Raw genomic sequence first — 27897 nt, 5'->3', positions numbered from 1 at the left:
CTGCTGAGCTTCAGTTCATCTGCAAATTTGACACCATCAGCTCAGGATTGAACAAAGACTGTGAATGGCTTGCCAACTACAGAACTAGTTTCTCCTCTCTCGGTTTTCACACCTCAGCTGCTAGAACAGGGCCTCATCCTTCCTGACTGAACTAACTTTGTTATCTCTAGCTTGCTTGCTAGCATATATATACCTGCTCCTGGATATTTCCACTACATGCATCCGATGAAGCGGGTATTCACCCACAAAAGCTCACGCTCCAAAACGTCTGTTACTCTATAAGGTGCCACAGGATTCTCTGCTGCTTTAACAACTCAATAGTTTGATTTTGTTTGCAGAGGAGGATGGGGAGAGAGGAGAAAAGCAAGAAAGTGAGAGATTTGAGGGAACCAATTAAAAAAGGATGACAGCCGCCCTTTAAAAACGCCGTTGAAGTGACAGAATTAATTCCCTCATTCTAAGGCTGTGCACGGTTTGTTTACTACGGTTTCTGCTCTACAGACACAACATGAGAGTTTATGCTAATATCTCACTCCCCCCACCCCTTACACACATCAAAGTGATGCTTTCATTCGGAGCAGTGATGAGCTGGCTCTGTCCCAGCCATGAGTCACCCCTGTCACAGAAAGAGGAAGTGACTCATCTGGCTGCCTTGACAGAGGAAGGATGCAGACAAAAGGACCAAGGAGTGTGAACCACTTAGCTAGAGGCCATTAGCACTCATGGGCAACCATACATTGCACCTTGAGTGTTACCCAGATAGACATTTTGCTGTAGTTTGTTTCACTCTTCAAAGTTGGTAATAGTTCATTTGTTTACTCTTTTGGGGAAAATCGCTTGCTGTTGCAGCCCCAGTGACCCCATCCCAAATCATCAGCCAGGAATGAACCTGGGGACTTTTAGAACTAAAGTCACAGACCACTACAACCAGAACTAAAACCATGGTTACACTGGGAGTGCTTTGTCTGGTCAGGTACGCCATGTGCTATACCAGCAAAGAACTCGTAGTATAGACAACTTGTATCAGCAAAACTGTTCTTCCCTGCAAGCAAAATAAGGTACACTGGAAAAAGTGCTGTTTGATCAGCAGAGCTATATCTATACTAAGGGCTTTTGCCAGTATAGCTCTGTTGGTCAGGGATCACACCTCTTCATACCCAGCACAGACATACCTATGCTAGCAGATGTTTGTACTGTAGACAGGACCTAAAGGAGTAACTATTGGCTGGCATCAGTAGACAACTTATCTGGGGACTAGCTAGGGCTGGATTAACGTTTTTTGTGCCCCCCACATCATTCGAGGCACCACCCCTGCATGGCCTCTCCCCTCCCCACTCCTCTCTCTCTGTGAGTGGTGGGCGGGGCCTTGAGGGAAAGAGGAGCAAGTGACAGGTGGGACTTGGAGTGAGGCTCAGGTGGAGCAGGGCCATGGTGTGGACGCTGGAGCCCCCTCCAAGTGTGGGCCCAGCACCACTGTAAACCCAGAACTGGGACTAGCCGCTAGATTGGGGTGTGGGAGACACACTTGGAGCATGGCCAGCTCTACATTTATAAAATCAGATCAACTAAAGTACATCACTCAGAGCTGTGAAAAAGTCTCTGCCCCAAGCACCATACTGAAGCTGACCTAACCCCTTCTGTAGGCACGGCTAGGTCGACAGAAGCTACCACCTCTAGGAGATTTGGATTAACTACATTGAATGGAAACCCCCCTTGGCTGACGTAGAAAGTGTCTACATTATGGCACTACATTGGTACAGCTGTAGTGTAGTGCAGACATATCCCATGAGAGTAGCCAACATGGAAGTATATAGGCCTCAAGGAGTTTCCAGCACTGACACTGCTGTGCTACATAGTCTCTTGAGAGAGACCAGTGACGGGTTGACCTGAGTGTTCCCATCATTGTACCACAGGTGGGAGCAACAGTGGGAAAGCTGTAAGCGTTATATCACATTGACAAAGCCACAGATATTATAGAACAACTCCACTTTGCGGCCCACTAGTCTAAAGGTGACCATGCAAATTCCAGTTCCCATTCATACCACCACTTTCCCCTCTCACTTTCCAATATACTTCACAGCAATTTAAAAATCTCTTCCCTAAATATATAGGGGCTCTGCAACAACAAAAAAATCCTCCCCAAAGCATTCCACCTGGGCTGCTCTTTTGTCCACTGACATATACCAAGAGTCTTTCACCACCACAAAGGCCTTGTACACACTGGGGATTTTAAGACTTCTCAGCATTGCAACACTACTGATACTCACATCAATGAGTGCACTAGTTTTAAAGCGTTTGACAGCATTTTTACTGCCATGCCATCAGATGTGTTCTGAGCAGTGTCAAATGACGGAAGCAAATGAGCTGGAGGCCAGTCTCTGTGAGTATTCAACGTCTGTGGAACTTCAGCTTTTGAACCTTTTTTGGTTGTGAAAGCTTTTAAAGAAATCTGGAAGGTTACTTTACAATCAAAGTATAAACTGATGCACTGTCATTTTAAGCTTGCAGATAGTTTTCCCCAAGGAGCAGCAGAACTTGCCTGTTTCCCTGCTGCTGTTGAGAACTGGTCTTCTGCTTTATCTCTAGCTATTAGGGAAATGTTTTCTTCTCATGATCTTGCTTTGGTCAGTGAAAGTTAAGTACAATCTCTCCATTACTCCATTTCCCCTCCAAAAAAATCCCAAACCAACTCCCTCCTGCCCCCAACCACACACACACACACACACACACACACACACACACACAGAGGGATTAGCTGAGCAGAATTATGTCACAAGATAAATTTCTTCCTTACCCATGCCAGTGCTTTAAGTCAGTGGTTCTCAACCAATGGAGGTATGCAGAGCTCTTCCAGGGGGTAGTTTTACAAGTCTACATAAAAAGCTCTAGCGAAGTCAGTACAAACTAAAATTGCATACAATGACTTGTTTATACTATTCAGCAGTTCTCAAATTGATTATTTTAATGGGGTCCAGGGGCAGAAAGCAAAGCAAAGCCTGAGCCTTGCTGTGTGGGAGCTGAAGCCAAAGTCAGAATTTTTAGGTGAGGTGAAACTTGGGATATGCAAGGCAAATCACACTCCTGAAAGGAGTACAATTGTCTGGAAAGGTTCAGAGCCACTGCTCTACATAAGGAATGAAAGACCTCGCAATTTTATATCTGGTAACATAATTGAAGACAAACACCTGACAGTCTTTATGCGTTTAATCTTCAAAATACTTAATAAAACTAGCCAATTAATTGTGTTTACTCCATGCTAATTATTTCAGTAATATCTTGCAGCAGCAGTTCCACCAGTTAGTTGTATTGCATAAAAACGTATTACCTTTTGTTGTTTTAAATTTGCTGCCATTTAGTTTCATGTTATGCTCTCTTATTCTTATATTATGGGATGGGATGGGGAGCACTCAGACCTTTGCTTTACTGCTTATTATTTTAAGCACTGAAAAGGCAATAAAAGGATAGAAGATCCACACAAAGTAATCAATCCCCATTCAAAAAATGCAAGGAGGCTGAAGACCATTGGTAAGTTCCAATACAGAGGAGGTCAGGCTTAGGTTAAACAAGTGGTGCCCAAACTGTTCTCGTCTCTCCCCCCCACTCCTAGCCCCTCCACTAATAATGGAATCTGTCTGGTCCTCCCCTCCATTACTGCACAGCCAAGGGTTCCTCAGCAGTGAAGCTTGGGGCGAGGCTGGGGCTGGAGCTGGAGCTAGTCGGGGGGCAGAGAAGGTTGGGTGGAGCTCCCTCCTCACTCCCTGTAGGGGCTGGCTTGGGCCCCACTGCACCGAACATTCCTCTGTGCCCACTGGGGGGAGTGGTGCACCACACAGTTTGGGGACCACTGGGTTAAACAAAGTGACAGTGGAGAATTGAATTTAGTTTGAATTGTATTAATTCTGTGTAAATTACTAAAAGACAGGCAGACAGCATTCACTGTTTTAATTTGCTGGTCTCTTGAGGAGGGAAAGAAAGTCATCCCCCATAAAACTTTTTCACATGCAGGTTGATGAGTTTTTTATTTAGAGGTTCAATTATACAAAGATGACTGGGAACAGGATTGCTAGACACCAAGGCATAGATGCAACACAATGAAAACATAGGCTCTGACATCTAAGGAGAGGGCACTTCTCTTGCAAAGGTCCCTCTTCCCTATGTCAGTGGCTGTCCTTCAGTCCACCACTCGCCCAAAACCTTCTGTTCTGTAGCCTTCTTCCCAGGGCCCCAGGAGCATAAACGAGAGTCCCAAGAGAGCAGGATCACACCTATTGTTCTTGCACAATAAAACATGTTTACACTAGCTCAGTCAGTCAGTCAGTCAGTCAAGCCTTAGTAACTGTGGGAAGTTTTTGAAAAACTGCGAAGTTGCAAAGACAACACTGGTTCACTTCCACCAATATTTTGAATCTTTGGGACCTCTTGTGTAGATATGTTACCATTACTTTAAGCCTAAAATTTTACACTGCTTGGAGCAGATCTACCTGACATGGTGCTAAACAGGCTGACAGCAACCCGTGGCTTGTCAACACAAGGATCTCAGTGTTATCAGCAGTGGAGCTGAACCAGTGTTGGCAATGGTAGGAAATTTTGTGCACTGTTTCCCTAGAGTATGCAAGGCTTTGTGGAATTGTCTCCATTTGCTGAGAGAACAGAAAATAATTTGGGAAAGCCTGTAATTCTTCAAGCCACTTTAAATAAATGATCCATCTAAGTTTCTATTAAACTTGCTGGAAAGAAGCATATAAGGAAAAAAGATGAAAAAAATTTCTTCTCTTTGCTTATTCAGCACGAGATTTCCCTACACTCTGTTCCACAAATATATCCCAGCTCTACCCTTATGGGTAACCCGCCTCTGGGCTCTGCCATTTGCTCACAGGTTGCAATTGCAGCTGCTGCATCTATAGATGGGACCATTCAATAATGTCAATGAGACATCAGCTACCAAAAGATATTGCAGAACTATTGCCAGAAAAAACTATGCAAATAGTTCTCCACACCCATATGACTTTAAATTCTTCATAAGCTAAAAAACCAAACCACACCCAGGAACAGAGAGAACATATGTGTGTCAGCAAACAATATGAAGGAAAACAATGCAACAGAACCTTCCCACAAGCAAAAAAAGGGAAATTCAGCATGTGGAGAGCCTCTGTTCTGAACCTCCCCACTCTCACCCACCCAATTAACCTCCCCCGCCCCCCGCCCAACATTAGTCAAGCCAGTCTGCCTAACAGCAAATGTCCAACTGAACAATCAATACCCAAAATTTAGGTTTTGCAAGGTTTCTACCATTCATAAAGATTTTACTTTTTTTTTTTTTTAATATTTAAGGCATTTCCCCCATTAAGTGTTTGCAACCCAAGACACGGCAGCGTTATGCTAGTGCAGAAGAAGTAGAAGCTGACTAGGATACCTTCTTTGCCCAAAGCTGAGAGAAGTAAAGTGAGTAGAAAAGCAATTAAAATTAGTAGAAAAGAAAAACTGCTTATTAAAATAATCCATTTTAACAAGCTAGCATGTTAGTTACAAAGGATTTATATCCTAGGGGACAATTGCTCACTAGGACTGTAGAAACCTATGCGGTAACCAAAATGCACAACAAACAGATTTCCCAGCTTGCTTAACACACTACGTCTGACAGTTTTTAGGCCTGGAGACTCTCACACTGCACTACACTATAGAAAAGGACAAGCAACACATTTTCAAATGATATGGAAGGTTTTTAGCAATGCAGCTCCTTACTGTAACATGAAACTGACCAAGTACCTTGGCTTCCCAACACCTTGGCAAAGGCTTTGAAAGCTGAGGAAAATGTAGCTACCTCCAACACACACAGTAAAGCACAGCTGGCTTAATTTGGAATATCCTTTCTTTCTTAGTAGCATGGTACATAGTGGCACAGAGAAAGCTATAGTCTGGTAAGTGTGCTGAGGTTTTCTTGGTGTTCCCCAACTTAGATTTTCTAAGAATTTTAACCATCACAAACATTTTTAAAACCAATGGTTCCTTGTTATTTAGAGTGGGGTAGCACCCAAAGATTATGAGGTGCTTTCTGGAAGTGAGGGGGCAATTTCATTTTACGAAGGAGCCACTGTGCATACTGCAGCTTACAAATGGAGTTTAGAGAACAAACCCCCAAGCATTAATTGCAATTCTCCTAAACACATTAACAGCATAGTTATCTGTGACCCATATGGCCCTGAGTAAGAGACAGGTTCTTCCATCTTTACAGCCTGATTCTTCTCTCCTATGAAAGCCTCCGCAAATGCCAAATTACTTGCTCACAATTTACAGACTCCCTATAACCTTTTAGCTAAGGACCCAGATCACTACATTTCACCACAAGTGGAAGCAGCCCAAGAATGTTTGGCATCAAATATACACGCAATAGTATATTTCCATCCACATCCATATCAAAGTGAACCTGCAGCTTACATGAGGCTCAGTGCAGCTGTTTTAGTGCAAACCTTTCTAACAGGGGCAAAGTAGTGTTAGAAGGCTAACACATTCTCATCCCCTTATTTGAGTTAATAGATTTAATAAGGAACAAGACTGAAGGATGAGCTCCCTGCCTCACTGCAGTGTTATTTTGTATCTACTGTTATTCTGAGTTCTTTCCAGGACCTCCCCCATTTTCTTTCTGCTGTTATGAATTCAGTGTCTTCTGCCTGACTTGCTGACCATTTGGCCTCCCAGGAGGATTAAACAATAAACCACAGAAAGGGGCAATACTAGAAATATTAAAGCATCGGCAGCACTGTGCATATGTGGGGTTGATGGAATTCAATTTTATTTTTTTATAATTTTGACAGATAGACATTTGTTTTTAAGCATTTTATTTTTAACCAATTAATTTTTACAAAACTGCACAATTATGGGTTCAAGAATTTTTTTAATTTGTATCTGCTTTCACAGTTTTGGAAACTTATGGAGGTCAGGTAATTATTTAATAGTAGATGCTGAGATTCAAAAAGTTAAAGCTTCAAAACCATTAGAACACAAAGTATCACATTCACATGTCAAAATGTACAAAGTAAATCTCCTTAAAATCAAGGTCTACTAGGTTCTCAGGGAGCATTTTTCATACTCTGCCTATCTGTAAATTTTGACTGTTGGTGGAAAGATTTTTTTCATCATTTTGCATGGTGAAGTAGAGGTTTACTGACATTTAGCAACAACAATCTAAATCCCTCAAACGTGTGCATACGCTGCTCTTGGTGATTTGCATATTCCCATAGAGCAGTCTGTCCTCCTCTCCTGACTTCAACGAAATGCAACAAAGGACTTCCAGCCTTCCCCATATTCTTATTCTAACAGTTGAGTTGCTCCCCCACCCCCAAATCTTTTAGTTCCAACAGAAAACAGCTGCCTCCAAAACAAAGCCAATGGAATTTCACAGTTATTCTGCAGGGGATTGTAGAAGCTTTTTGCCCAAGACTGTAAAGTGCTGGGGAACAAGAGCAGAGTCTACCAGTAAGCACAGATCTATCCTATTATCATCGAGCAATGTTGCTGACTTCATTTTTCTTGATCTGATCCACAACATTAAAATGTAATAGGTTAGTAGGACTGGAATTGGGAAGATGGGAAGGAAAAGTGCTAGGACTCATTTACAGTGGGGTGAGGGGAAAGGTGTTGAAGAGCGCTCTGGAGGTGGAGAATATTATAAAGTGACTCCAGAAGGAAGAGAGTTCACTGGACAGGTTTTGAGAACTGAGCCATGCCCTTGCTCCAGGACAACTATGAAGCACCTCTGAAGAAAGCAGCTCATTGGTTGTCCCAGAGAGGGACAAACTCTGAGGAAATAAGACTGAAGCAAAATAGCCCTTTGGAGGCTATCAATAAGGCTATGTTTTAGTCACAGGTATTTTTAGTAGAACTCATGGATAGGTCACAGGCAATAAACAAAATTGCAAGGCCCGTGACCCGTCCATGACTTTTACAAAAAATACCAGTGAATAAAACCTGGAGGTGGGAAGGGGGAGAAGGAGGCATGCGGTGGTGTGCGGCCCAAGATCCTCGCTAGCGGTGGGGGTGGTGGGCTTCGGGGGGAGGCCAACAGGCTCCCTACCTGGCTCTGTGCCTCCCCCCCCTCCCCGGCAGAGTTTGGGTATGCGAGGGGGCAGAGGGTTGGGGCATGGGATGGGGTGAGGTGGGCTCTGGGCAGCGCTTACCTGTGGGAGTCCCCGAAAGGGGCAACATCCCCCTTGCTCAGCTGCTAGGCGGAGGCATGGCCAGGAAGCTCTGCATGCTGCCTTTGCGGTTCCTAGGGACACGTGCTGCGGAGGTCCAAGACTGCCCCAGCAGCAGCTGGTGTGCCTGGCACAGGGGCTGCCTGAGCTCCATGACAAACTAGCAGCCTTAGCTATGAACACTGAATAAAATGTATATAACCCCAGCCTTCATATGGCTGGCAGTCTAGAAAGCAATAGCTGAGGGGTGTCAGATCTGAGAAGACCTGTACATATTCTTTACCTATTCCCTCTGTGCTCACCACCATTGTATCCAAGTGCTGTCTACCCTTCTGCTTTTAGTAGTAATGCAAGCGGTACACAAAAAGTCAGTGGTTTTTCGCTCTACAAGCCCCTACTCTAGACCAGGGCAACAGAAACTCTCTGTTGATTATAAAGTAAGCCTAAACCCAGTGGCAAACAGTGCCAAGACAACAATACAGCTCTTATTCCAACACACAAGCCATAAAACAAACGATGACGCTAATGAAATAGCTAAGATCTGAACGGCTGGTGTGCACTCAGATTGGGAACTAGCCTGAAATTCTGAAGGCAAAACCTGTCACAATAAAGAAAACTAGCAAAAGTCCCAGTCCTACAAACAGTCGTGCTGTTGTTTCCAAGGAGACCTTCATCAACATAATCTCAGATCTGTGACCAACTGTTAGGACTAATGCTCACCATGTGGCAATCTGAGGCCTGGTCTGGGGGGCAGGGGGGAGGAGAATCGATCTAAGATGCACAACTTCAGCTACGAGAATAGCGTAGTTGAAGTCGATGTATCTTAGATTTAGAATCACTTACTTGGCGTCGTCGTGGCGTGGGATCGACGACCGTTACTCACTGAGCTGGAGTTCAGCAGCCAACGGGAGAGTGATTGGGATTGATCTATCGTGTCTACACTACATGCGATAAATCGATCCCCGATAGACCGATTGCTACCTGCCACTCTGGTGGGTAATGTAGACATACCCTGTTTTTTGCCCTTCCTTCTCTCCACAACCATGCATCCAAGCTGCTGTTAAAGCACTGAGAAACAGACTTAAGGCTTGAAAATATAGCTCAGTTCAGTTCCCCTCCACTCACTCTCCACCAAGAGGAAAAAGAAAAAAAAACCAAAAAAAAAACAACCCAGTACCTTGCAGACTAGGAACTTGGCACTGTTTCCACAGAGCCTGCTTTAGAGATGAATCAGCTGGGATTTTCAGAAGAGCTTAAGGGAGTCACGTGCTGGACTCCCTTAGTGTTGCATTTTCAAAAGCACTGAGTGATAGCCTAACCCCGCTGCCGCTAAAGTTGTGATAAAGCTCTCATTGACTTCAATGCGAACAGACAAACCAAAACTGAATACTTTTGAAAATTCCACCCTTTGAAAATCCCAGCCATGCCAGACATTTCTTTGAAGACTGCCTGAGGTTGGAGGAATAAAAGAAAATTGTTGGCCCTGAGCAAGACTAACTGCTTGAAAGCTAGTGATATGTTCACGCCAATTGTTGCTCAATAGCCAGACTGGTTTTAGGATGAAAATTCAAAGTCACCGCAATTTATACTGCCAGCTAGGAGGTCAGCCATCTGTTGCAGTGATTTCCAGAGCTACTGTCAAGTCTCATAGCACTCACCTGGGGAACCCCAAAGGGATCAGTCTGCTTGAGAGATGTGTACAGCAGGGAAAAATTAAGGTTTGGCTGTCCTTGTCATCCCAGTTTGATTAAGGATTTAACACATCTTGTTTCTTATCATTCTAGAGCAGGGATTCTCAAACTGGGGGTCGTGAGGTTATTACATGGGGGGTTGCGAGCTGTCAGACTCCACCCCAAGCCCCACTTTGCCTCTAGCATTTATAATGGTGTTAAATATATAAAAAAGTGTTTTTAATGTATAAGAGGGGGTCGCACTCAGAGGCTTGGTATGTGAAAGAGGTCACCAGTACAAAAAAGTTTGAGAACCCCTGGATCTAGAGTACTTATATACTAACAATCCCTGTACTATCCGAGAACCTGAATCTTTAATGTATTTACCCTCCCTACCACACAAGGGTTTTGTTAAATATTATCCCCATTTTACAGGTGAGAAACTAAACCATAGACATACTAAGGCCATGTCTACACTAGCAAGCTTACAGTGGCACAGCTGTACTGATGCACTGTAAAGTTGCTCGTGTAGCTGCACTATGCCCATGGGAGAGAGGTCTCCCGTCAGCGTAAGAAAATTATCACAACAAACGGCGGTAGCTATGGCGGCGAGAGAAGCTCTCCCACCAACATAGCACTGTGCACATTCCCACTTATGCCAGCAAAACTTATGTTGCTCAGGGATGTGTGTTTTTATTTACATCAAGTTTCTTAAATTAACAGAAACCTTCAGAGAGAAAAGGACTACCACCAACAAACCTCCAGGATCTAGCTGTCATAGCTAGTTAGGAGATAATTAAAAAGAAAAATGTGAGTTATCAACCACTGACTGTAACTGAACAAAGATACACCATAACCAATGGTTGACACTTCAGAATGGAGTCCCTCCTCAGAAAAGTTATTCTTAAATCTCAAGTCAGGATTAAGGTAGAAAGATCAGTGAGGCAGGAACGATTCAACCTGGATCACTTGTGTCAACTGACTAGCAGATGTGATTGAAACTTTATTGCAAAAGCAGACAGAGAAGAGATCAATATTTCGAAAAAGAGGAACCCACATGAATTATTCCTAATCTATTAGGGGTAAAATGCAAGACTAGGGTGTATGCAATGGGACTTTGTTTTTCTAAGAGGAGAAATTAAGGGGAGGGGAAAAAAATCTCCTACCCAGTCACTGAATCTCCAGCTGGAAAACCCTTTGCAATATTAGTAGAGATCATTTACCACCAAAAAACGTCACTGTGGAGAAATGAATAAACCAGGAGGAGAAAAAAACCTGTAAAGACAATCCTTTGTCTAGTTTCTATTGCCTTAGAAACACAGGAACCTGCTAAAATATTGAATGTGTCTTTTCTTCCACTCCCAGCTACAACTGTATGTTATTCTTAGCCAGCCAAATGGGCTGGTACATTCCAGGAAACACAAACTGGGTCCCAGATGGCTGTTGCCTAGCAGCAGCCCACATACTTGGTTGCTTAGGGAACGGGTTCCTTGCATTCTCATTACACAGCTGTCTGCTGGAACTGTTACTCCCCTCTGGGAAGATTACTCACTCAGCTACAAGCTGAGGCAGGAATGTCAGTCAGAACATGTCACTGAATAGAGATGTGGCCAGCCAGCAGCTAAACTGAAACAGAGTGTTTGAGGGCAGGGTGGATGACAGTGAAAGTGAGAAAAGATTACTCTTCCTATGTGAAAAATCAAAACAATATTTGTAATGTCAAGTTTTTCTGTTATAAAAAGGACTTCCACCAGTAAGGAAATTTGGAACGTTAGTGACACAATTAAAGACGACGGACCTTCACATAAAGAGTGGCCCTTAAAGGCAACGTAATTTATTAGTGCCTGCCCCCAGAATGGAGCATTTTTTATAGGACTATATTTATATACTTAGAGCTAAGTTACCGCTCCCACGTGACAGACTGAGAATTAATCCAATTTTTATACAGTGAACTAGGGACAGTGTTCTCTCCATTGATTGAGAGACTTTATACGATTTCATTACTTCTTGAAATTAGTTAATATTTTTAAAGCTTGTGACATACTAATGCTATGCCCACTCACACGCTGAATTACTACAGTCCAATCAAGACAGACTACGGTCTTCTTTAATTTTGCCATTCTGCTGATAGCTAGCTTAGCCGTAGCCAAGATGCATTATTGCTATTTTGTTAAATCAACAAAGTATTTTGCAATAACTACACTTAGTAATTAGATAAGCATCAATTTACAAATCATCGACTCCTGGGAACGTTAAGACTAGGACGCCCTGAAAGGTAAAGGCAAAACACTCCTAGGGTTACGTAATTGTGAGCTTTCATCAGCTTGCATCATTACAGTCTGCCGGGCCAACATCTTACATCAATACATCTAGAGGAATTTTTGGTGTGCTACCTCCCTCTAAAGTGCCAGCATTGTCTATTGCCCCCCTCTTACCATATCACTCAAAAGCAGCTGCATCTCTCCACCACGGCCACCCTTCCTTCAACTGCAAAGTTTACATGCCCTTTAAGACTACTCTCTCAGGCCTCGGCTACACTGGTGCAACTTTCTCGCTCCCGAGTGTGAAAAACCACACCCCTGAGCGCAGCAAGTTACAGAGCTGCAAAGCGCCAGTGTAAACAGTGTCCCAGCGCTGGGAGCGCGGCTCCTAGCGCTGTAAGCTAATCCCCACAGGGAGGTGGGGTACCTGCAGTGCTGGGAGAGCTCTCTCCCAGTGCTGGCGCCGCGACCACTCTCACACTTCAAAGCGCTGCTGCAGGAGCGCTCCCGCAGCAGCGCTGTATGGCTGCAAGTGTAGCCATACCCTCAGAAGTGCTCCCTGTAGAGTCAAATAGCTTCCAAGATACTTACATCTCTTGCTTGGGCCAGCAGTGGCTGGGCCAAATTTGGCTTCAGAGATTTTCCCCACCACATCACAGAGCTGATGGGATGCTGCACTGCAATGTGTCCCTACCTCAGAAATAAATGTGACTCATTCTGCATACAAAACCCACTCAATCCAATACTATTAATCTTTAATATAGTATCTTTCATACGCAGGGGTTACTACTGGGAATATGTTAGAGAACTGGATATAATTCATCTGGTCACAAAAGGAGATTATATATATATATAGAAACACAAATTTAAGAAGCACTAAAGATATGGGTCTTTGTGCTGATCATTTAGTGAGAAGAGAGCTATGGAAAGTACTAAGCTACACAAGGTAGTGTGCACAGGACTGAAATCCACAGCATTCTACTGTAGACCACACCTGTGAAACAAAACGAATATTTCCTGTTCTCTTTAAAGAGGGTTTCTTTCGGGGTGCAGGGAGCAAAAGAACTAGAGTTCTCATTTCTGCAGCAAGACAGCTAAAACCTAAGAACTGGAAGGGTAGCGCTACTAGAACAATCAGAAGATTTTCAGAGAAGCTCATAACCCCATATACTACTTTCATTCTATCCCTATGACACCACCTTAACAACTGTGCTGTAACCATCTTTGTTTCTCTGTCCTTCCCTACTCTCCAGCACACATGCAGTACTTCTCGGCCCTTGGCTGTAGATGCCACTTAGATACATGGCTGTGCATCACACAGCAAGAAATCACACTTCTTTCAAGTACCTAGAAGTGTGGCAGCATGTGTGAAAGGAGTCACAGATGCTTCCAGCAGCAAATTAAGAACAAAATAGCCTAGAGGAGAAGATACACACAATTTGTGGATCAGGAAGATGGGGTATGGTTATTAAACAGCCTAGATATTAATATTTATGACAAGAATTCTAGTACAACTCTCCTCTACACACACATCCTGTTTTTCTCTGGAAAAAGCATTAAGTCCCCACTCTATCTCCTAAAAGTAAAAATCCTTCCCATTCTACTGTTACCACACTGCATTGCTCAGAGGAGCTCAGACACCACAATGATGGAGGCAGACGTGTCTAGAGAGATTACACCTTAAATGAGGAATATATAACGAAAAAAGGCCAATCAGTAAACTGCTTACTCCCATGCAGAAAAAATGAACTAAATTTACTTTTGCAGATTTCTTTTAAAATAGACAATTTCTAGTGAAAGCTTTCACAAAGACATCTTGCATCAATCTGAACCTAGAGGAAAGTTAGACTCTTCCTGTTGGTATGCATACTTCCACCTCTTCATGTTCTCTGTATGTATAAATAACTCCTGTCTGTGTGTTCCATTCTATGCATTCGAAGAAGTGAGCTGTAGCTCACGAAAGCCTATGCTGAAATAAATCTGTTAGTCCCTAAGCTGCCACAAGTACTCCTGTTCTTTTAGTGATCCGGTTCAGTCAGGTCAGGCGACTCTGAGGTTACAGTGTAGGACCCCAGAGCCTGTCTTCCAACCGGTGCAACCTTGAAAATTTTACTACAAATGAAGAACCAAATTTCAGAGGAAAGTATTGACAGACTGCCAAGAGGTACTGCTATTTATAACTAAGAGCCAGATTTTTTAAAATGTATTTCAGTATCTAACTCCCACTGATGTCACCTTAGAAATCTGGCCCTAAGTTTTCTGTTCTGAATTTCTACTCACTTGATAGGACAACCATGTTCTTGACGAGATTCACTCCTTTACTAGTCTGGCCTAAGTTTTGTTTCAGAGTCACCTCTGAACAGAAAATGACAAGAAGCTACAAAAGATGACAACATTCAAAGCTAGAGTGAGGGCTAAGATCTTTCTGCAGTTCAGGAATCCAAGATTTTAATTACAGAATCCTCTTGTTATTCAGTTAGATTACTGATGAGAAACAATTTGTATAGTTTAGTTAAGCAGCTCTTACCAGAATCATTGAGTTTGCCTTGGGTTTATGCTCCTTTACTTTAGATGATGAAACCTCAAAAGGACTATGGAATGTTTGACACTTCCTTTATATTTTGGATCTAGAATGCAATCTGTATGACTTTTAATACCAGGCTGTTTATTAGTTTCAACCGGGCTTGTGTGTGTGTGAAAGTTACAAGTGCAAACAGTAATAGGATGTTGTAATAATAGTATCAGCAATTTAAAGCTGGCCTCCACTCTGACTGATCCCTTACGAGAGCCAAGCTTCATGCTACCATGTCCCATTATCACTTTGAGAAGCGCTCACTGTCCCAGCAGAGATACAGGAGTTGAGCTGCTGTCTATCTGACAGAGCCAGAGCTGATGGAAGAAACTGAGGATGGGAATAAACAGCAGAAGCCACAATTTCAGATTGTGCAGGGAAAGTGCAGGAAGATTAAGCATTTATAAAAGAAATCAAGCATTTGAGGCGATGAAGTTAATTCCCCTTCCTCTCCTCATACTTAATCTTGTTAATGAACGCTGCACAGCCTAACAAGAGATGCGGCAAGTATCCACCACTTCTCAATGAATTAATGAACCCTGCACAGCCTAACAAGAGATGCGGCAAGTATCCACCACTTCTCAATGAAGTGAGGAGCTTGAAGCCTAGATGGAAACACTTCAGTAACAGTTAAGCCACTACAGTGTAAGAAATCTGTGCTCAGCTAGAGTCATAGCATTGAACACACTGAGCCAGATTCAGCCCTGGTGTAACTACGACAATCTGTACCACTGGCCAAACATCAGCCCTGGGTGCCTTACAGACTACAAGATATCTGTGTAGGTGCTTAAATAAGCAGCCTGGTTTTTGGAAGTGGGAGATGCTCCGTGCTCAACACTTACTGCAGACCTGAGAACCCAACTTTACTCAAAGTTCATTTTCTTCCTTCCCTTCTTCCCCATCACCACATTTCACTAGGATGGACTCTGTTCATTTGTTCTTTTACATGAGATTTTTCCCCATCAATCCCTCCGTCTCAGATGGAAGGAAGTTTTTCTGTAAACCTCATCCTGAAATAAAGGAGAAATTCCAATCTCTCCTGGAAATAATGCAGGATGGGAACATGGTTCTTCTTTTAAAAAAAGAACTTCTGTGTAAGTCCCCTGACTCTGCGTTCATGTGTACACAAACATGTGCCCACTACTGCTGTGGAGTCACAGAACTCCCCATAAGCAGATACTTAATGGATATATAACATTAAAGACAGAGTCCAAATTTAAACTTGGGTCTCTTGCTTTGCAGCCTGATAACAATAGCTACACAGAGACCCCTAGCTGCTGATCTTCACTGCTTTAAAAGATATATAACGTAACATGACAATGATTTTGAACGATTACCACACTGTGGGCAGTTGTGCAGAAAACTTTTGGTTTTTATAAGTTTCACCAATATTCTAGTGGCCCTGGCAATAGTTTTCTTTAACACTACGACTTGTCTAGATGTACAATATACAAATGAATATACTGTCCAGATAAATAGTAACAAGGGTAGCCTTTAGAATTCTTTATAGGGTGTTGAGCCCTTAAGTACAGCTTCAAAGAATGATCTGTTGCCCAATATCTATTTAAGAAAGCTGTGGGAGAGCCATGGAAATGGACCAGTATAGAAACAGTGTCATCAGTACCTTCTTCCAAACAGAAACTGTGGATTTCACTCTGATCATACACGTTCTAGGACCCAAGAGTAATTTTACACAGATTCTTCTGTGAAGCGAATGGCTTTTCCTGGCAAGGAGGAGTCACAGAAATTATCCTCCTCTCCCCACTCTTCTGTTACTCTCAAATTCTTGGCCCTGAATTCCTGACAGGATGCAAGGTCATCTAAAACTAACAGAGGCTGGGTAGAAGATACAGGAAGCCCCTTCCCCCGAGGTGGAGACAATAGCTGCCTTCTTTGGAAAGAAAGTTCAAGGATTCAAGCCTGCTCCCGCTTCTCTCTTTATGCACATTTGTGGCATATTTGGGGTAGGGGAAGAAGGCAGCCTGCTTCTCATCAGCCAGAGCGATGGAAGGAAACTGGATGGAGGATTTAGGAGGCTGTCATTAAATATTTTAAAAGCCTTCAACTATTGGTAACTAAGGTTTAGAGTGTGCACTTGTTTTTTTAAAAAATGTCAATTTTTACAAAAAGTTTTTCTGTGAAGGATATAAATTGTATCAACACATAAGGGACAAGCTCCCAATATACAAGGGGAATCTATAGGGTCTACCAGGTGCTCCCTTCCACAACCAACTTTCAACCTCATTAACAATTAAAGTGCCAGGTATTCTCACTACGAAAAACCTATTCAAGTGTTTTGCTTCAGGTATTTTTTGTAGTAGAAGTTTAAAAACAGAATCCCAATTGAGAATATTCTTAGGTTGTGTCCATACCAGCCCTTTTTAAAAAAAACACAAAACCAAAAACAACCTCCTATTATTGCACTATTGTGAGTGTGGCACCAGGTCCAAATGACATGGTGGTTAAAAAAATAACCCCACCACATGTACCATTTATCCACTAGTGCTCCCACCATTAAAGCTGCATCAGTGGTAGTAAGCCAAGAAAATCTGACAAAATGAAGACAATCTGGTGCCTACCCTACCAGTTTTGAACTTTCCCTTCCATTTGTCCCTCTATTAAGCAGGTTTGCAGACTTTTAAGAAATGGTGCTCACCTGCAAAAATTGGACAAGTGCAGACCTGCCCTGATATTTGTAACGCCAGCTGATATATTGTCCTTCCAGGACAACATTTGTCATCCTAGGAAGAAGTGTTCTCAGCTTCGTTTTGGGTCATTCCCTTTTGCCCTTCACTGACCCATAGTTACTGAATGGAGGTTAAACATTCCACTGGAATCTATTTTTAAACCCGTTTGCTTGCCTTTTATTAGGAAGTCTTCTTGCAGCATAGCTAAGACAGCCTGGGGTAAAGTGTTCAAACATGCTTGCCTTTGAAAAATGTTATCCTTGGTTTACACAACATTCATCTACAATTGTTCACTTAGGAATGTAAAATAGTACCTTGTTACACCACATCTCTGCTCTGCATCTGAGAACTTTTTGCTTACATTCAAACAAGTGTATACTATTATTAGCACTGCAGGATCAGACATCTCTAGCTGTAGAATCTTTATTACAAATGACAGTGTAAGACAGATAGAAAAAGGGTTGATTTTCTCATCACAGGCTGAGCATGCAACACTAGATGCCAGAGACCTTGTTCAGTTTGTGTGTCAACAAGTTATTCTAAGTAGCGTCACAGCCCTTATAGCAGCTCTCAGTGAATGAATGGCTGGAACCTCAATGAAGAGATCCGTAGAGCAAGTCTTAGTGATTTCTATTTGTCTACCTTTTGGCAAGACAGTCATTTCCTGTTCTGCAGAGTCACTCTGCACTACAATGACAAGCCAATACCCCATGTGTTCCTTAATGCCTCACTAAGTTCTGAGGCTGCCTGCTGTATTATAGGCGACGCTTCCTTGGATTCAAAAACATTTCTCTCTGGTGATTTTGGATTTCTACACCTTTTGTCTCAAGACAAACCACGGATCAGTCTTTTTGAAGCCAAAAAAAGACAACGATTTCCAGAAGGCTTCAATAGGATTTGCATTTCCAAGCTACTGTGCACACCACTGGCTCAGTGTGCAGAGAATGCACAGCTGCTAGCTCAGTTGTCTTCACTATTACTGTGCATTATTGCTTATGGAATCTAATCCATCCCAGCTGCAGAGAATGTGTTCACCCAAGATTCCTGTGAATGCAGGAGTATGAGGGGGGATTTGATACCTGCTTTCAGCTACCTGAAGGGGGGTTCCAAAGAGGATGGATCTAAACTGTTCTCAGTGGTACCTGATGTCAGAACAAGGAGTAATGGTCTCAAGTTGCAGTGGGGGAGGTCTAGATTGGATATAAGGAAAAACTTTTTCACTAGGAGGGTGGTGAAGCACTGGAATGGGTTACCTAGGGAGGTGGTGGAATCTCCTTCCTTAGAGGTTTTTTAAGGTCAGGCCTGACAAAGCCCTTGCTGGGATGATTTATTTGGGGATTGGTCCTGTTTAGAGCAGGGGGTTGGACTAGATGACCTCCTGAGGTCCCTTCCAACCCTGATATTCTGTGATATGATTCTATGATATGAAAGGGAGAGGGGATGCTGCATAGTAAGCCAAACAGAACCACAGACTTAGATTCCTTGCCACAGAGGACCAGGCAATAACCCCCTCAGGTGGAAGGAGGTTTGGAGAGCATGGACAGACCTGGAAATCTTGGGAAAGAAAACCTCCAGGAGTCCCTGAGGCAAAGGCATCTGCATGAATGGTTGGTCTTTCTTGGCTACCCACGTGATGCCTGCTCAGTGAGGCAGCACACCTGCTGACCCAATTGTTCCCATTCACAAAACCAAATGAGAAAGGAAGAAAAAGTAAAAAAACACTCGGACTACTGAAAAGTTTGCTGAAAGCAACATTACCATAAAATGTTTCAATTTTGACAAGAGCATGTTTTCTGATGGAAAACTGTCAAAAAGTTTTTGATGATTCCATTTAACCAGTCTAATGTTAGTCCCTTAGACGTTTGATCACAGTACACAATGTGGGGCAGGGGTGCATAAGTGTTGCAGATTAGCATTAGATAAACTAAGAGGTCAAGTATGCACAGCACCTGCCCCACCTGCTCACCCTACCTGGAAGCCTCACAACCTAGATATACAAAATTGTAAGATAAACACACATTGATGACTCCAGTCACTATGACCAGTAGTGGAAACAGAACACATTTAGCTTAATGTCTTGACCATAGCAAGTTGAGACATTTCAGAAAGTGGTAAGAAAATGTTTTTACAAAAGAAATTACTTCCCCAATCTCTAAACAATCCACAGGTTGTAAAAGCCATTTGTAAACAGTACAGCAATAAAAGTGAAGTTCACTGCTACCATTGCCACATCTACTCAGCTCATCCATCATGACATGCAGCAAGTTAAATCATCTTAGCATCTGTGACCTCAGATCACATCACAGGCACCTTGACTGAATGGCTTCTACACCGTGTGGGTAAGCATTACCACTGGGGAGTTGGAAATCCTTTTACAGAGTAGAGAAGGTAGCAAAAAGCCACCCTGCAAACTACTTAACAACTGTGGTGTCCTCTGTCCTTCAACAAGTATCAAAGATCTGCTGCTTGTCTCTAAAAAAACTAAAGCCAATTATGTGCTGTATCAAACTACTGTAGCTGGAATGCAGCTTAATAGATACTTTTCAAACAAATATTTAACAGGGGTTGAGTGGATCAGTATTATGGTTCTTAAGGATTTTGGACTTCCTGCCATGTTCTTCTTTAAATGTGATTTCAACACAAACTTAAAAGGCAGCGAACATGGTTTCTAAAGTAGGTGCAATAGAACTATTTCAAACTTTCTTCCCCTCCACAGAAGGCCTTAAAACTACAGTCATAACTCCGGCAAATTTAAAAACTTCACATTTTATTTGAACTCCACTGATCCACTTTGTACTCTATCTCCATCCATCAATTACCAGCAGTGGGGGAATAAACAGAAGCTTTGCTGCCCAATCAGTCTCCTGTCTGATTCATTCACTGATGCCACAAGTTTGACATCACAGTTGTTTCCATGACGACTGACTGACAGAACGGAATCAAACAGGAAAAGGCCAGTTAGAAAGAAATAAAGTTTTCTGGTGGCACCAAGACCTTGGTAATTGACAGCAATGAGAGACAATATTAGAGTACATAATAGCTTAATGGTTTTGGCAATAAACACTTTATATTTAACTTTTGCCCAGGTCCTTAAAAAAAATAAAAATCAAACCTTGGCTAAACGTAAAAACAAAACACCCTATAATGGAAGCTAGTCATTTTAATTACACCATTAGCTTCAGCCTGACTCCATGAAGTGCAGGTGTCAAGGGTCAGGAAGTAGCCACTGTTTTCTCTTAGCTCAAGTCAGGATTCTCTTCTTTCCATCATAAAGAAAGCACAGGAGAAATTCTTAAAAACAAGCCAAACAGAAAAAAACCTTTAGGGTACACGATAGGGAGATGAGATGGTTGATGCCACACGGAAGTTCCATGTATATAACAGTTTTGAGGGGAAATCTAAGATGGACAGACTGGACAGATTCTCATCTGGTGTAAATTGGCATGACTTCAACAGAGTTATGCCCATTTATATGAGCAGAGAATCTGGCCCATTGATTGCTTCTACATTGTTGCAAGCATCTTATATACAATGCACTGCATCCACACATAGCACTCTCTGCAAACATCAGTGGGTTTATGGATTAGAGAGAGTGTTTTCTACATTTTATATTACCTTTGTGTTCCTTCAGTGCTATTCTGTGGGTAAAGATTTCAGAGGTGAGGAGACCAGGCCAAGGTGAAAGCAGTAAGTACTGCTTCAGCTGCTCTCAGGTCTGTCCTAAATAGGTGGGGGAAAGGTAGGTAAGCCAAGAGCAGCAAAAGCCTCATGAAGTTAGCTTTACAGGTAGAGCTAGTGCCTGGAGCTAGCAAAACCGGTAGTGAAGAGAGGTCAGGAATATTCTACTTTGCACTGGGAGGAACAACTGCATTGGTGTAGCAGCTACTCCAGGAGACTGCCATGTCAACAAACTAACGCAGATTCAGGTAGTAGCGGATGGTACAGCAACAGCAATTCTAAGTGGCGTGAGCCTGTGCACTTCTGGTAGCAATTGTGTGGGTTAAAAGAATGCTAGGGGGTTTGCAGTGCCAGTTTGCCAGCACAGATTTGGCCCTGTAGAGGAACTGGTGCAGTTCTGCTACACAGGAGGTAGGGAAACTCTGGGAATCCCCCGCAAAGGATTCGAGACAGCGGAAATATGAGGGAAGGACTCACGGCTGTGCCACTACCCTAATCCACATAGTGCACATGCCAATAATGGGGAAGTTTCTCCAGCCCCGAAGGGTGGAGAAGCAGCTCTATTGCTTCAGAGAGGCCAGGGCAAGGCCCAGCAAGGCTAAAACAAAACAAAACTCTACATCCCACAGAACAGCCTGGCTGTTGAGGGTGCATACTGTGGTCAGGATTTAGGCTACTCTCTTTTCAGGCAGTCCACACTACAGATTCAGCAACAGCAAAGCAGCATTAATTACATTCAGAAAGTTTTCTAATTTTTTGGACTGAAAAGAAATTTTACAAAATTGCTTAAATATTGTAGAAATAGTTGTGTAAGCCCCAGGCTACGTCTTCACTGTGAAGTTAACTCAGATTATCTACAATTGAGCTATGCCTCTTCAGTTAGCCCAGCTTCAGTAAGAGCAACTATACTCTCTCAAGCTGCCATGTTCAGGGGCACATGCCATGAGTCTTCATGCTGCAATAAGCTGAGCTGCTCTGAAGTCATTCCCTGTGAAACATGGATGAACCTGACTGCCCTTTCTGGGCACGTATGATGAGAGGGATTTTTCAAGCTACAGTCAATACCTGACATTTCTCACTCAAATACACGTATATATAAATTTTTAGCAGTACAAAGGGAGCCCATCACAACCATCATCTGAACTATTCTTTACTCTCCTGAAGAGGGACAGAAGTGGTAGTGTAGACATAGCCTATGAGGGCAAAGCATATATATGCCATTTTGTTGCCCAGTCACCCAGTTTTGAGAGATCCTTTTGTAACTCTTCGCAGTCTGCCTGGGACTTAACTGCTTCCCATATTTTTCATAGTAATATTATGATATGATTGTGTCAATCATAATATATTTTGTTCTAGATAAGGCATGTGAGATATCATTGGAAAGGTTATGATTTGCTGATTAGATACAAAAATGAATACAAATAGGATAAAGTTAGGAATATTGACTATGTAACTCATCTAAGCGTACTATACAAGTGTTTGCACCTGGGGAATACACACTGGACAAAATGCAATATGTCTGGCTGGCTAGCTGGGAACAAGTCAATGGACATTAGGGAGAACAATAGATCTTTGAAGATGCTAATCTCCCATCTTCCTGAAAAGCTGTCCTGGGATGCTACAAACAGCCTATGGCTCATGGCTGCTTTGCCACTGAAGGATCATGTCACCTGGTACTGGACTCCATGACAGAATACCAGTACTTTTTCTGAAGGGGGGTGGGGCGGGAGAGAAGGAACCACAGTGGAAAACAAAGGATTCCCACCATATGTAAAACCTATTCAGGGCAGGGGAGTGACATGATCAGTGGTTGTTCTTCACTGAATCCCCACCCAGGATGACTGCTGTGAACATCTAAGCAACAAAGACGGGCGGTGAGGGCGGGGGGAGAAAGAGAAGAACTGAGTCCAGGCTGGAAAAGGTGTCTGGCCTGTGAAAGAAATACCTGGGAGTTTTAAGCTGCAGGCAATAGCAGCTTGCCTTCAAGAACCTCTGCAACCTGCCAAAACAACTTTTAGGGTGTGAAACCAGTTTCTGTAGTATCTTTGGCTTATATTGTGTTTTTGTTTTATTTGCTGGGTAATCTGCTTTGATCTGTTTGCTAACCCTTATAATCACTTAAAATCTACTTTTGTAGTTAATAAACTTGTTTTAGTTCTCTTTAAAACTAGTTTGTGGAATTCAAAACTGGTGGGGCAAAAAGCTGTGCATATCATCCTCCACACTGAGGGAGGGGGCGAATTGTACGAGCTGACGGTGTACAGTTCTCTGTGCAGTACAAGACAATACAATTTTGGGTTTACACTCCAGAGGGGGTGTGCACTTGAGTGCTGGGCAGTTCCTTAGCTGAGCTTTCCCATGCAGAGCTGATCTCAACGTCTGTGTAAAATTGCAGCTGGGTGTGTCCATACCCGTGTGCATGCTGGAAGGGGGCTTGAGAGCCTGTCAGAGCAGCACAGTGTAAAGTGAACCCAGGCTAGTGGGTCTGGCAAGCTCAGTGGTACACCAGTACATCAGGTGGCACCCCAAATATGGGGCGGGAGGGTGGTAACTTATCACAAGTACCTCATAGCACTGAGCTGGACACAATCTAACATTCAGGAATCAAGAAAAGCTTGCGTGCAAGTGAAAAGTACATAGAAAGGAACATAGAGAAGTCAGGGTGTTTATTTTTCTCTGTCAGCCCCTACAAATTTGTTCTAGGGAAACCAGAAATAAAGGGATACAGAAACTATATCCTTTCCTCCCTCATTATTTCATGAGACGTTCACAGCCCCTTAGACTCAAGGTGGGAGCACAGACAAACTGAACTGCCAGAAGAAAGCAATCTCAATATAAAGATTACTTCAAAGCTTACAGCTCTCAACATCAGCTTTCATAAACAATTGGCCCAATTCTGTCCTATAACTCAAGAATGCAACTCATTAGCTCAAGTTCTGCTCAGTTTAACAACTGTACATACGCAACAACTCTGCTGACTTCAATGAAGTCATTTGGTATTTACACCAGTGTAACTGAACACAGAATTTTGCTCATTCACTTCAATGGGACATGTAAGCTTATGGAGGAGCAGAATTGGCATCACTACTTTAAAGAAACTCCATCAACTTAACATCAAATAACTCCCTTTGAAGATTTTGTTACCTTATTGCAAGTAACATCAAGATGACTATAGCTGAGACAGAAAAATATTCTCAAATTTTCAAGCTTGATTACTTTGCATATCTGATAGCTCTTTGTGTAAAGTCAGTTTCACAATTTCCCCTGTATAGCCTGTTTGTTTGATCTCATCAGTGCTAGTAAGAAAAGTACGAGATACCTTATTCACCACTGGGGTAGGTCTGTTGTTGGTAGCAACAGCAGAAAATATTGCCACAGGCAGGTCTCTAGTGTTGGTCACCTAGTCCAACCCAAGCTCTCAGTGCAGATGAACTGCATCAGTGGAATATGGGACTTGCACTGGTAGGCTCACCTTGGTTTGAAACATCTATGCTGGGGATTTGTACCAGTGCAAGTATCCCCAGTATAGGCAGGCCCTAAGAACAGGTGGTAAAATAACTGAGCCCTTCCTGCAGTGGAGCTGCCACCACTGCAAGAAGGTTATGGGTCTGAATTTTGCTAGTATAGATACAGCCTTTGGATCTCTTTACAAGAGAAAAAGGTATGGACCAAAAAAGAGAAAGCATGAGACTACGTAACTTGGCAGGAGGATATAGGGGCATGTGTAGTATCCAAAGCCATTTCTAATAAATTGGAAAAAATCAGTTGAGGTGACACGTGTCTCTTCAAGCTACCAGAGTCCAGAGGAAAAATAGCAGGGCAATGTAAGGACAACCACCTGAAAAACTAAACACACACAAAACTCTACTCTTATGGTAAAGATCAAACTAAATAGTATTTGAACCAAGGCATCATGTATTTAATCACATATTTATGATGATTTTAGGAATCACATCACATTGAACACAATATTGGATTAAAAATGGATTATGGTGCATCTGACAATCTGTAAATGAACATAATCTATTCTCAGCTCAAGAAGCAAAGCTAACAAGAATCAATAATAAAGCAGATTTTAATCCTACATAATTATATTTTTTTCATTTTCTCTACCACTGCTAGTGCTATGTGTAGTCTGCAAGTGACACCACTGACAATGCTTAAGTAAACACTACTCCTAATCTTTTAAGAGAATCCAGGAACAGAACAAAGTCCTCTGTCAGTTTAGCGATATTACTGGTTTCCCTTTTACTTTCATTAGTTTGCTAATAAACCTTGGACTGACATCTCAACTCTTTCCCCTTCTAATCAAATAAGAAAGCGTTTGATAAATCAAAAAAATGTAGCTCACAAAGTAATCTGATATATATTTACATATAAATAAGATATGACTGCACTAAAGAAAAAGTGCCACAAAACAATTTTAAGGAACTGAAAATAGTAACCCTACAGGCATCTTTTGAGACTTCTGTAAATGTGATAAAATCAAGATGACAAATTCGGGTTGACTCAGAGGGATAGCAACATACTGTGTTTTTAGAAATATCTGGTTTATGGGATACACTAAACAGGTTCTTATAAAACACATCTAAGGAAGCCAGTGATAAAGCAACACTATGTCTCAACTCCAAGATTCTTAACTCAGTAGTCCTGAAGTCCTAATAAATATTTCCTGGCTAAAACTAAAAGTTTTATCCATGAAGGTTTACTATTTTCATTGTCTCAACTGCTGTCAGCCTGAGAGTGTCACACCTCTCAAGCTACCCTTTTGAAACACAAACACACTAACTACTCATTAGGATATACTCTTTGGTTTTGCAAACACCACTCTATTTCCCCATAGTTTTTGCACAGCAACAGCAAAACAGCATGCTCCAGATGAGCATGAGGCAAACACAGGTAGTGTAGGCTCCCACCCCACACAGAGAAGTCAAACGGGCTGTAGGCTACCCCACACCCAGAGGAGTAATACGTGGGGCATGTAGATTACCAATCCATCATGCACAGAGGAGCCAGTGAAACATGTAGGCTACTCCCTCCCCACATGCACAGAGGGGCAGGGGGGGACGTACGCTACCCCCCTGCACATGCAGAGAGGGATCAGGAGTGGGGTCAGGCTACCAAACTCCCCCCTCCCCAACGCACATAGGTTGGGGGAATGGATGCTACACGGGTTGGGAGGAATGGACGCTCTGCCTCCCCCCATGCACAAAGATTGGAAGAGAGTGAGGATGTACGCTCCCCCCCTCAATCCGAGCGGAGGGTATACATTCCCTCCCCACGCACGCCCAGGGTCCGAGCGGAGGGTGTAGGCTCCCCCCACCCCACGCACGCCCAGGGTCCGAGCGGAGGGTGTAGGTTCCCCCCCACGCACGCCCAGGGTCCGAGCGGAGGGTGTAGGCTCCCCCCACCCCACGCAGAGAGGCCGGAGGACCCGCGCGCTCTCACCCGCGGTCCGCAGGGCCGTCTCCGGGCCGGAGCGGGGCTGGTTGAGCTCGCGCCGGGTCGAACGCAGCAAGAGGGGGGCCGGGAGCGCCTCTGCTCCCCTCCCCGCTCGCGGCCCGAGGGGAAAGCAGCGAACACGCTGCCGCCCGCGGGCCTGCCGGAGACGCGGGGCCGAAGCGGCGCCGGGCCCGAGCCAGCAGCCCATCCCCGGCGGGCGGGGCGCCGCTCACCTCGTTTTGCGCCTGCTGCAAACACCCACCCCGAGCTGGCCGGAAAGCGCCGGTGAGAGGTGGGCGGGGGGCAGGGCCTTAAAGGGCCGGGCGGGGAACTGATGTGGCCCAGCCCGATGGAGGGATGAGGAGAAGACATCCCAACACTTTTTCTTGGGGGGGGGGGGGGGGGAGGAGAGGAAACGAAACTAAGCGGGGGAGGAGAAGAATCCAAACACTTTTTCTTGGGGGGAGAAAGGAAACTAAGGCCGGGGGTGGAGGAGAGAAGAAATCCCAAACACTTTTTCTTGGGGGAGAAAGGAAACTAAGGCCGGGGGGGAGGAGAGAGAAATCCCAAACACTTTTTTTTTTTTGGAGGCGGGGGGAGAAGAGAAGATGCAGCCTGGAGACAGGCACGTGCTGTGGTCACAGGGCCCCTCAGTCTCCCCTGCATATTCTGGGGAAGCTGGCATGAAACACTCCCCACCCCCACCCTCTGAAGCACAGCCCTGTTAGGACCAGGAAGGAGGGGCCCAGCCTGGGGCAGCAGAGAGAACAGATGGCACAAAATGCCCAGCAGCAGGAGAGGGAGGCAGATGGCAGGAGGTGCCCTTCTCACAGGAGGCCCAACCATATGAACAGTACAGCAAGAAGTGGAAGGGGGGGTCTGTGGGATATCCACATACAGCAGTCCCCAATGTACAGCACCTGGCACATCAATCCTGACTGGAGTAAAGCTTAAGGACCCCTGTACACATAAGTCAGGATCAGCAGCCACCTCCCTGCTGAGCCTTGTGGAACCTTATAGACTAACAGATGTACTGGAGCATGAGTTTTCGTGGGTGAATACCCACTTTGTGGGATGCATGTCATCGGATGAAGTGGGTATTCACCCACGAAAGCTCATGCTCCAATACATCTGTTAGTCTATAAGGTGCCACAAGACTCTTTGCTGCTTTTACAGATCCAGACTAACATGGCTACCCCTCTGATACCTCACTGCTGAGGTTCACATGAACCTGCTATACACCCAGGAGTTGGTCAGTGCAGGGATTTATTACACCTCTTATCCAGCTTCTGATATAATCATACACAATCCCTCCATGTATACAGGGCAGAATCTCATTATTTTAGTTAGTGGTCAAAAATACAGCATGGCAGTTTTATTGTTCAGGAGCACCGG

General features: G+C 43.6%; 1 protein-coding gene across 8 annotated transcripts in view; it reads right to left on the bottom strand.

Annotated features, from left to right (window-relative positions):
- DLGAP4 (DLG associated protein 4) overlaps positions 1–27897 on the bottom strand; it is a 331900-nt gene that overhangs the window by 21507 nt on the left and 282496 nt on the right. Inside the window, exon 1 of one of the 8 annotated variants that reach the window (XM_075072308.1) lies at positions 26509–26754. The exons of 6 other annotated variants lie outside the window; for them this stretch is intronic. Coding sequence is in view for 1 of the 2 variants with exons in the window: in XM_075072307.1 (XP_074928408.1) it covers positions 26509–26710 (202 nt within the window). In the remaining variant the exon portion in view is untranslated. Of the gene's footprint in view, positions 1–26508; positions 26755–27897 lie in introns of those variants that run through there. One more of the 8 variants, XM_075072307.1, reaches the window with a different exon arrangement.

Source organism: Chelonoidis abingdonii, chromosome 14, assembly GCF_003597395.2.
Source record: "Chelonoidis abingdonii isolate Lonesome George chromosome 14, CheloAbing_2.0, whole genome shotgun sequence".
Lineage (NCBI taxonomy): Eukaryota > Metazoa > Chordata > Testudines > Testudinidae > Chelonoidis > Chelonoidis abingdonii.
The sequence above is the reverse complement of the archived record's forward strand: the minus strand, read 5'-3'. Positions and strand labels throughout refer to the sequence as shown.